The 10744-nt window shown below is 46.9% G+C and overlaps 1 protein-coding gene across 1 annotated transcript; it reads left to right on the top strand.

Annotated features, from left to right (window-relative positions):
* The first annotated feature begins 1859 nt into the window (after window positions 1-1859).
* LOC142901625 (monocarboxylate transporter 12-B-like) lies at window positions 1860-7862 on the top strand. Its single transcript, XM_076046203.1, has 8 exons — window positions 1860-2095; window positions 3597-3700; window positions 4132-4275; window positions 4439-4534; window positions 4674-4830; window positions 4957-5583; window positions 6182-6441; window positions 7340-7862. The coding sequence occupies exons 1-8, from the start codon at window positions 1935-1937 to the stop codon at window positions 7534-7536; spliced, it is 1746 nt and encodes a 581-aa protein (XP_075902318.1). The 5' UTR covers window positions 1860-1934; the 3' UTR covers window positions 7537-7862.
* Window positions 7863-10744: the final 2882 nt, after the last annotated feature.

The raw sequence follows: 10744 nt of genomic DNA, 5'->3' as shown, positions 1-10744 counted from the left end.
ATTGTGTCTTATATGATATCAGTGAGTTCATGGGGGAAGAGCTGTAGCATATCCAGTTAGAATTTCCTTCCTTCATCCGTTCGTTCATTCATTCATTCATTCATTTTCTACACCTGCTTCTCCTGCACCAGTGGAGCCTGTGCCTGAAGCCTCATGACACCCTGGACAAGTTGCCAGTTTACTGCAGGGCCACGTAGGAAGACTATCCACTGATGATTTGTAAATCATGACTTGTTTTTTTTCACATCCAAACACTTGTTTGGAAGCTGATTCTGCAGAACAAGTCACTGGTTTCAGAGCAATCTGAAAGTCATTGAGCGTTGACTGGAGATTCCCTTCCAACATTTTATACACCAGTGGTCAAAGGTTTGGACACATCCTCTGAATTGAATGTCTTTCGCATGACTGTTGACAGTGCAGTTTCTCACTAAAGGCATCAAAACTACGTATGAACACACATGGAATTATGGAGGAAACAATAAAAGTGTAAAAGAACTCAAACACCTTTTATATGTAAATTTTTCCAAATAGCCTCCTTTCATGAAAAGTAAATATTTAGAGAATGTGTTTTTCTTTGCTGCATAATTACGTGTATGTTGCTCATACATTTGATATCTTCAGTATCTATCTGCAGTGGAGAAAGTTGTGAAGATTAAAAAAAAAAAAAAGAATTGCATGAGAAGGTGTGTCCAAACTTTTGACTGGTAGTGAACATGTTTTCTAAAAGTATAATAAATAAAAAAAATACAAAATGTAGTTCAGCACTTTCATTTTATCTCATGGAATTAGGCTTATTTACTTTAGTCGCTGTGTCTGCGTGGCAGGTAAGTTTCCAAAAGAAACACAATCAGACAAAGCTCTCTCTCCGTTCAGCCCATTCAGACACTATTGACTGACAAGTTCCACAAATAGCACAACCCGCCAACCAGCCCAGAGCTTTTCACTGGGAACCAGATTGGGTGTGACTGGAACCGCACCAACATGCACCATTGTTACTTTTCTCCCCGGAGGAGATCCACAATTAAGAAGCCAAGAACTGAATCCTCATTGGACGAGCACTGATATTCTCTTTGCTCCCTGGTTATGTTTTAGTTTGTCAGTGCTAACGGGTTCCTGCCTAATCTAATTCATGTTGTGGGGCCTCGCATCACTTCGAATATTTTCTGGTTTCTGTGACCAAATTTGAATCATTTCTCGCACGCGTGATTTGGCCACGGTCACTGTGTCCATTCTGGCTGTCAGGAACAAGGTCGGCACACGAGGAGAACACAGTGATACTAAATAGACAATGTTTCTCCCCTCACTTTCTGGACTCAGTTTGTTAAAAATCCATCAGCAAAACTGTCAAATGGATGATTTGATTGAGGCAACTTGTCCAGTTCAGGGTCTTTAACTTCTGTGGCCCATCTGGGAACAAACAGAGACCTGATTTTCAGTTCTCGCTGCCATTTGCTGATCAGTTTCTGCTGGCTCTCTGTTGTCTGGAGCTGGCAGTAGTGTCAGAATTTGCTGCTGCTGCTGCTGATGATGATGATGATGATGATGATGATGATGACGATGATGATTGAATTTGATTCATGTTTTTAAAACACAAAACCTTTCAAAGAAGCTTTTGTTCTTTCTGCTTGTTGCACTTTTACACTTCAACTTGATAAAGGGGGAAAATGGCGCAGGACGCAGAGATAATAGAGGTGATTAGAAGGCGACTTGTGTTTATCTCAAAAGAAGGAAGGTGAGCTAAAGAAAATAGGTCACTGAATGTTGCTAAACAAGTGTAACAGACTGAACAGAGCACCTGCAGCTGATTACGTATTCTGTCTTTCTAAAAAAAAACAACAACAACAACAACAGACTATTAAGGGGGCGGAGTTGTGAGCACAACACTGCAAACAGACGGCGGCGGCCTGCACCTGCACCTGCGACTGGCCGGAGTCATGCTGACCATCAGGGAGGAAGAGGAGGAGGAGGAGGAGAAGAAGAAGCTGAAGGAGGGCGGAGACAACTCCCTGGCCCCGCCCCCACCAGAGGGGGGCTGGGGTTGGATGATCGTCGCCGGCTGTTTCCTTGCAACCATCTGCATCCGTGCCGTGACCAGGTGTGTGTGTGTGTGTGTGTGTGTGTGTGTTTTATCAAGCTAAATAGTCACACTTAGTTTCAATGTTTTTATTTTATGCCTTAAGATCCCTTTAAATGTTGCATTTAAAAACAAAGACTTGCATCATCCACTAGAGCAACACTGGCTGAGTTTCCATGACAGTTTTTTGCAAAACTTTAAAAAAAAAACTAAACAATATTTCTGAAATTTATACAAAGTACTATTGCGATTTGCGTCAAATCTCATCCTGCGAGACGCCACTTTGAGGAGGATGGAGGCACAAAACTCCTGGTATAAATCTGAATTTCCAAGTTGTCCAGACTGCTTGTTATATTTTCCTCTTTGATTACTTGTAACTCCTTATAACGCGCCATTTTCACTGGCCAGTGAACCGGTCACATGACGCTGTACGTCACGTCCGCTGGCGTGTAAATGCCAAAAAAGTGTTTCCATGACACTTTAGTGATGTTCCTCTATATGGATACGTGTGAAAAACCACCTCACGAGAGCGTCAAAACCTTGCAGCCATATTTGAGAGGTTTAGTTTAGTTTCCATCACCAGTTTTTTATTGCCATATTTAGGTTTTGTGCAATTCTAGAGGTCATGCAAACGCAGCTGCTGACATGGGTTTTGTATGATCAATTTTAATATCTTTCTGTCAGGGGAAGATCTGTTCAATTAAACTTAAAAAAAAACAAAAAAAAAACAACAACAACCCTCTGACCCCTTCACACATAAAACCGAGTTGTGTTATTACTTGGCCGGCGGCCATGTCCACGCGGCCCTCGCTGATTACCAGGCCTCTCACCTGGCTCAGCTGTACAGCAGTGTTTCCTTCCCTCTTTATTCCCTCCACCGCAACCAAAGTCTTTGGGTTCCCGCTGCGCTGTTTCCACTGTCAAACCTCGACGTCAGCACAATTCCTCCACACCTCTTGGCTCGCAGCCATGCAGCCTCCGCTCCCAGGCAGCACACGGTGTACTGTGACAGCGGAGGAGCTGCAGGTGGAGTCGAGGTGGATGTGCCGTGGTGGGAGAGGTGGACGGGTGGGGACACGCACATTCTGTCACCAGAAATGACTTGTAAAACAAGCTGGAGCGGCGGAAACACCTCTGGTCACACTGCACAAAGTCTGATGTGCCAACCGCACAGAGAGATAACAATAGATAATACGTTTTCTGAAGATAAATGTGCTATTGTAGTGCACACATAAAATGATGGGCGAGGTTGGAAAAAAAAATGCCAATACATACATTTTTTATTTCATTTTGCTTTCGTTTTTTTTTTTGCTGTGAAGGTGTTAATACAAGTGCTGCATAACTCCAGTGGTGTTGCATAACATGTGTCAGACAGACAGGAGTTTGTTTATCCAGGTAAATTGGGTTAATGAGTGTTTAACAAGCAAATATGGACTGAATGCACCTGTTGTCTCCCCTTTCTTTCTCTCTCTCTCTCTCTCTCTCTCTCTCTCTCTCCCTCTCTCTCCCTCTCTCTGCCCAGATGTCTATCCATTTTCTTCGTGGAGTTCCAGCTGCACTTTCAGAGGGATTACTCCACCACCGCCTGGATCCACAGCATGGTCGACTGCATGACGATGCTCTGCGGTAAGAGTCAGAGCAGTGCTGCCGTTCATCAGTCACTGAACTGGCAGGAGAACATCAGGAGATTCCAGGTCTAAGAAAGATCTGGCTGCAAGATGAACAACCCTGCTGCAGAGGGAAAAGTTCGCCCTCCTGTGGTTAAAATTAATATTACAATATCTAATGACTTTTTTTTTTTTATCAGAGAAATAACTGTACACAACATCTTTCTCCACATCTCCACAAAGATTCTGACCGAGAATTATCTTTAATAAATAGAGACCATAATATAACATAATATCCATATTGTTCACAATTAAACCATTAAAAACTGTCAAACTGCAAACTGTAGAATGGGCTAAAGTCATGCATCTGCCTTCATCAGCATCAGCCATCTGCTCTGATATTATTTTGGCTATGTGGGGAAAAGATATATGTGGCCATTGTGCTTCCAGCACCTCTTGGCAGTTTCCTTGCCAACCGATTGACCTGCCGAGTGACGGTGGTCCTGGGAGGCCTGCTGTCCTCCACCGGCCTCATCCTCAGCTCCTTTGCCACCAGCCTGGAGCACCTCTACATCTGCATGGGCTTCCTCTCAGGTCTCCTCACTGTCATGCTGAACGTTTCAAGTTTTAATTCCACATTCCGTCAATGTGGAAAGAACACATGTATCTAGAAGAAATAAAAACCATAATGACTGCTGATGAGATCAGAGTGAAATGTAATGAAATTGATGAAAATCTCCATACTGTCATACTGTAGGTCTCGGCTTTGCTCTGTGCTACACTCCGGCCCTCGCAATGGTTGGAAAATACTTCAGTGAGAGGAAAGCCTTGGCGTATGGCATCGCCCAGTCTGGTACCTCAAACTCTTCACAATTTTGTTTTCCGCTTTTTCGTTTTCTTTGTTTTCTCTCTTCCTCTGTCAGTCCTCTTCCACTTCTGTCCTCTCTGAGTTGCATGTGCCACCATTTAAATTTCAATTTCCCCGTTTTCAGGTAGTGGAATCGGGACCTTCGTCCTGGCCCCTGCTGTCCAGCTCCTCATAGAGTATTACTCCTGGAGGGGAGCTATGCTGGTGCTGGGAGCCTTTGTTTCCAACCTGTGTGTCTGCGGCGCCCTGATGAGGCCGCGGCAGCCGAGAGGAAGCGTCAAGTAAGTCGAGATTAGAATGACTTTGGCAAAAAGCAGATAAGCAGTTGAGACTTGAGTGCCACAGGCTAGCCGGCTATGTCTTATTCTGCTTCTGACACACCCCAACGTGTTCCCTCTTATTTAAAGGGTTTTGTCCAACTACGTGGCAAACTACGAGGCAGACTCCTTAAAGACCACAAAGGATTCTAAAGACACAGACGGTTCCACGCACTGCATCCAGGTGGCGCCACAGAAGCTGAGTGTGAACCTGTTGGAGGAAATCCAAAGAAAACCCACAGCCAATGGAACAGCCAAAAACTTCACACCTGGAAAGGACAAACTGACCCCTGTGAATATCCTTCTGCTGTCGGAGCCCAGTTTAACAGGCCAAAAGGTGGCGGACTGCATTTTATTTAGCAACAAGCTCACAGAGACGCCCTCACGGTCCAACGGGTTCCACAGTGAACACCTGACACTGATGAACACTCATCACACGGGGGAAAGTCTCCACCCTCCTCCGGCGAGCGCACGGCCAACTTCCTGTCCTCTCCTCACATCCAGGGGACACTTTGGATTCCTCGTCCTGCCCAACTTCCTGGTGCTGTCTCTGTCCATTTTGTTCATGGCCTACGGCTGCAGTGCTGTGGCTGTTCACTTTATTCCCTACGCCCTCAATGTTGGGCTGGGACACCAGCAGGCCGCCTTTCTCATGTCCATCTTTGGAGTCAGCAGCATTGTGGGCAACATCACTTTTGGATGGCTCATGGACAGAAAGTAAGTTGACGACAGTGTGGTATTGTGTCGAAACATTTGTATAAAGTCAAGAGGGTTTTCTATTTTATTTTTTTTTGGTTCCTTTGTTAGGTAAAAAAAGTTTTTTTTTTTGTATACCTCTTCTGCCTTCTTCAGAACTGTCACCAGGTGTCAAGCTATGTAGTGCCTTATCAGCTGACACCTGTCAAGGTCTAGTCAGCGAGGTAAAGAAACCCCTCTCCCTCCCACCCCCTTTGGTAGACACAATGGACTTTTATAAGAGAGACAAGAGAGTTTATGTTGGACTCCAGCAAGGGTGCCCTCTGTCGCAAATCTCTAAGCTAGGAGTGAGTCCTACTCAAGAGAACCTCAAGATTAAGTTTCTGCTGTTCAGCTTATCAGAAGGGTTTGGAACTGAGTGTGGGTGGCACAGTCTGAGCCCATGCTTCTCTGCAAAAAGGAGCCACTGATTTCAAGTCTGTCGGGGCCTACATGCGGCCTATGCGGTCCAATAGAGTGGCTGTAGTTGTTGTAGTTGTTCTAAAAGATGAGCCACTTAAGGTGGATGGATGGTTGGATGGATGGATGGATGGACTGACCCACGCTCCCTCTCCCCCAGGTGCCTGCGGGCTTACCGGCTGCACGGCTATGTCTTGGCCCTGGGGATGGAGGGCCTCTGCTGCATGTTCCTGCCCTCCCTGGACTCCTTCCAGCTCCTGCTGCCCTTCTCTCTCGTCTACGGCTACTTTGACGGTGCCTACGTGGGGCTCCTGCCGGTGGTGATGTCCAGCGCCGTGGAGACCTCCCGACTGACCTCGGCTCTCGGCGCAACCTACTTCCTACATGCCGTCCCGTACCTGGTCAGCCCACCAATTGGAGGTATGGCGGTCAGGCTCTGGCAGGAGTAACTGCAATGGCCTTCTTGCAGCTGTAGCATCTGAAAGTGATTTTGTAATGAGTGTCGCATCAATTAAAATCACACACAGTTACAAGTACAAAGTCCCACTGGCCCAGAAAAAACTGGCCCCCACACAAATCTTTCATTACACCTGCCATAACTATCCAGAGCACCATGAAATAAACACTGCACTTTTGAACGCCCCCTTATCAGCTGCTGTCTTTAACACCAGCCATCCAACCCTAACCCTAACTCCAACCCTAACCCTAACTCTAATTTAAACTCTAACCCTAATCCTAACCCTGAACCTGACCTAAACCTAACCCTAACATGAATCCCGACCCTAACTCCAAACCCAACTCTAACCCCAGCCCTAGCTCTTACTCCAACCTCAACCCTAACCCTAACTCCAACCCTAACCCTAACTCCAATTTAAACTCTAACCCTAATCCTAACCCTGAACCTGACCTAAACCCAACCCTAACATGAATCCCAACCCTAACTCCAAACACAACTCTAACCCCAACCCTAACTCTTACTCCAACCTCAACCCTAACCCCAGCCCAAGCTACAACCCTAACCATGACACCAACCACAACCCTAACCCCAACCCCAGCCGCCCCCCCCCCCCCCCCACCCTTAATGCTCACTCCAGCCCTATCGCTCCAACCCTAAGTCTAAACCCAACTCTAACCCTAAACCTAACACAAACCTCAACCCTAACCCCAGCCCTAACTCTCACTGCAACCCCAACTCTTACCCCAACCACAATCCTAACCCTAACTCCAACTTCAGCCCTAACCCCAACCACAACTATTTGGGATGGACAATAAAGCAAATGTATCTATATATCCAAATTCTGCCACTCTGTTACCATAGGTTGGCTGGTGGACGCGACAGGTAGCTACGAGGCCACCTTCCTCCTCAGCGGCGTGTGCTTCAAGCTCAGCGCCTTCATCCTGGCCACTGCCATCTTCATCAGACGCTGCCGAGGGTCCAGGTTGAGCTCCCACTCCTCCACCGCTTTGGACCTGATTGCCAGCAACGCTGCCGAGGCCGAGCACGGCGCCAGCTGATTGTCAACCTGCCGGGCCGTTCCGCCACTCTCCTCGACTGCTACTAGCCTGCCTGAGTTTAATGTACTGACCCTGCATTTCAAATGTAGCTGTTTATTTTTACATTGAAGAGTTTTATTACGAATATTTAAAAAAAAGAATTTATGTGTAACTACAGACCGGCTGGGTCACTGTGTCTGAGAGCTCTGGGAGCTGATGATAGGTGCCAGTGAACCGCTGTGACCCTGAGTGCAGGAGAACGGAGGTTCAGAAGATGGATTTAATTTGTATGTGTTAAAGAAATTAGAACATACAATAAATTGTTCTGGTTGGTTAAATAAGTCCAAGTCTGTGATCATTCAGCGTTTGTACGAATCGAGAGCACAAACCAAGTTTGGACCTCTTGGTTTGCAGCAGCGGGAGGCACACTGGAAAGGCCGAACACAAGCCGCGCAGCTCTCACTGGTTTGCAGCTCAGCTCTCACTGGTTTACAGCTCAGCTGTCACTGGTTTGCAGCTCAGCTCTCACTGGTTTGCAGCTCAGCTCTCACTGGTTTGCAGCTCAGCTCTCACTGGTTTGCAGCTCAGCTCTCACTGGTTTACAGCTCAGCTCTCACTGGTTTGCAGCTCAGCTCTCACTGGTTTGCAGCTCAGCTCCAACTGGTTTGCAGCTCAGCTCTCACTGGTTTGCAGCTCAGCTCTCACTGGTTTGCAGCTCAGCTCTCACTGGTTTACAGCTCAGCTCTCACTGGTTTACAGCTCAGCTCTCACTGGTTTGCAGCTCAGCTCCAACTGGTTTGCAGCTCAGCTCTCACTGGTTTGCAGCTCAGCTCTCACTGGTTTGCAGCTCAGCTCTCACTGGTTTGCAGCTCAGCTCTCACTGGTTTGCAGCTCAGCTCTCACTGGTTTGCGGCTCACTGCACCCAGTTCGGCCACCGGCCAGTGAAAGTGATGCTGCTGCTTTGCGCTGAAGAATGGGAAGTGACCCCAGGACGAATCCTGCAAAGTCACCCCTCCTCAGTTCTCGCTCGCACTTTGTTTGTGCGTGTGTGTGTGTGCGTGTGTGTGTGTGTGTGTGTGTGTGTGTGTGTGTGTGTGCATTCCCCAGAGAGAACATCCGCTTCTCTGTGTGGCCCTGCTGTGTTCCGCTAGAGCGCAACCGCTGCTGCTGCTGCACACACACACACACACACACACACACACACACACACACACACACACACACACACAAACAAAGTCTGGAACATTGAAGAACTTTGAAAGTCTTGTGGTTTTGTGTGTTTGCTGCTCTTTGTCAGTTGTTTTTTTGTAGGGCGTCTGTGATCAACAGAGGATCGCCGAGCTCGGAAATAACAGTGGCGTTAAATTGCACAGTGCTGTCATATATTTGTTTGTGCAGGAAACCATCTAAATATGTTTACGAATGCACCATTCCTGACGAATGCACGATCCATAACTGCGGAGCGGCCAAGGTGGAGCTTCCACCTGTTACTTCCTCCGAGCTCTCGGGTTCACATCGCCTCAGCCGCCGGTGAGATCAAATGTCACGCACCGCGCACGGAGGCGTGTTTGTGTGCGATTTTTGTTCTCGGAATGTTTCCACCGCGTAGGTGGATGCGTGGGAGGCAGTCGGGGAGGAGGGGTTTCCTCTGAGGTTGGCATCCCCGAACAGAAAAACACGCAGCAAAAAAAGGGACTTCCCCCGTTTCATCAGTCACACGCAAACACCAGCGTGCACGCAGGTTACATGATGTGCGTGTTTTTTTTACTGGATTTCTCGATTTAAGAGACAAGGCTGTGGACAGAGTTGGGCCTCGGGTTTGCTGGTGTGAGAGCGCAATAGAGTTAGCAGTATTTTTTTTTTTTTTTATTTATGCCTGACTTTTATAGATAATTCCATGGGAAGATAGAATTGAATGTTTTTCCTTTCTTTCTTTCTTTCGTTCTTTCTCTGCCTGCTGACATTATTGGCTGCCAGGCCACATGGGGGAGGCAGAGGCAACTTGACTGAACACAGCCACCACGTTCAGGCATGTGCTCGGTCTTTTCCTTCAATCTTGGGAAAAAAAAAAAACTTTTGGGTTTGCTTGGGGGTTTCACGGAGGGGGTCTAGATTTCCTAAATCTCTCTGAGTTTTTACTTCCAAGTCATCAAGGCGTTTAAGTTACAATAGAAAGTTTAAAAACCTTTTTCCTACCCTGGACTCCAGTGCAGCAGCCTCGCATTATTAATCGCCCAGAGATATTCTATAGATTGCCGCAGTAAGCACATGTAGCCACTGCATTTTAACATATTCAAAATGTGCTTTTACCAACGTGTTCATGTATTTGTGAACAGCATCACGAGCTTCACATTTAACGCTTCATCTTAAAAGAAGAAAACTCACTGCTGTTTGAAAAACACACGTTTGATTGACAGAACAACCCTGCTGATGTCAGCCCGGAAACACACACACACACACACACACACACACACACACACACACACGCACACAGGACACCTGCATTGTTGGTTTACACTAGATGCACTCACAGATAAACATTTGTCATGTTGCAGCCAGGTGCATGTTCCACTGTGTGTGTGTGTGTGTGTGTGTGTGTGTGTGTGTGTGTGTGTGTGTGTGTGTGTGTGTGTGTGTGTGTGTGTGTGTGTAAGAGAGAAACAAATGTGACCACATTACTCATGAACAATGACATACACGACACAGCCGCTTGTCTGCGCAAACGTGCGGTTCTCCAACCAGAGAGGGATGAAGCCTCTCACATCTCGACACCTGCACCAGGTGCCCCCCACGCCCCCACCCCACACACACACACACACAACCTCCACAACAGCCTCCTCTCTGTGTATTTACATATGCAACTGTGGAACACAGATCCAGAACAGTTGAAATCTCGGCAGTACAAAAAAAAAAAGTTTTAGGTCTTGAAGCGTTTTGAGACGCCTCTGGATGTGATTTAGCGCTGTACAAATAAAGAGAAGAGAGCTGACTGATTGATTGATTGATTGATTGATCGATTGATTGATTGAGGCCACAGCTGATGGTATCGCCTCCGATCCCAAACTCATCCAGAACTGCTGTGTCCATCTGTTGGTCAACATGCTGTCACGAGCCACTCTGCTGGTATTTAGTGGAACCTTGGTGACCTCAGTCAAACCACAATGCAGTTGGTGAGTGGCTCAGGCAGAACAAATGACATTTTTCTTCCATTGAAGATGTGCAGGATGT

The sequence above is a fragment of the Nelusetta ayraudi genome, unplaced genomic scaffold (assembly GCF_046127955.1).
Source record: "Nelusetta ayraudi isolate G7.1 ecotype Tasmania unplaced genomic scaffold, CSIRO-AGI_Nayr_v1 ptg000089l, whole genome shotgun sequence".
NCBI classification, from domain to species: Eukaryota; Metazoa; Chordata; class Actinopteri; order Tetraodontiformes; family Monacanthidae; genus Nelusetta; species Nelusetta ayraudi.
The sequence above is the reverse complement of the archived record's forward strand: the minus strand, read 5'-3'. Positions and strand labels throughout refer to the sequence as shown.

Excerpts from the sequence above, each read along its gene's own strand:
- LOC142901625 (XM_076046203.1), top strand. The coding sequence starts at position 1,935 with ATGCTGACCATCAGGGAGGAAGAGGAGGAGGAGGAGGAGAAGAAGAAG. Across the intron at positions 2,096-3,596 it reads TGCATCCGTGCCGTGACCAG|ATGTCTATCCATTTTCTTCG; the intron begins GTGTGTGTGTGT and ends CTCTCTGCCCAG. Across the intron at positions 6,442-7,339 it reads GGTCAGCCCACCAATTGGAG|GTTGGCTGGTGGACGCGACA; the intron begins GTATGGCGGTCA and ends CTGTTACCATAG.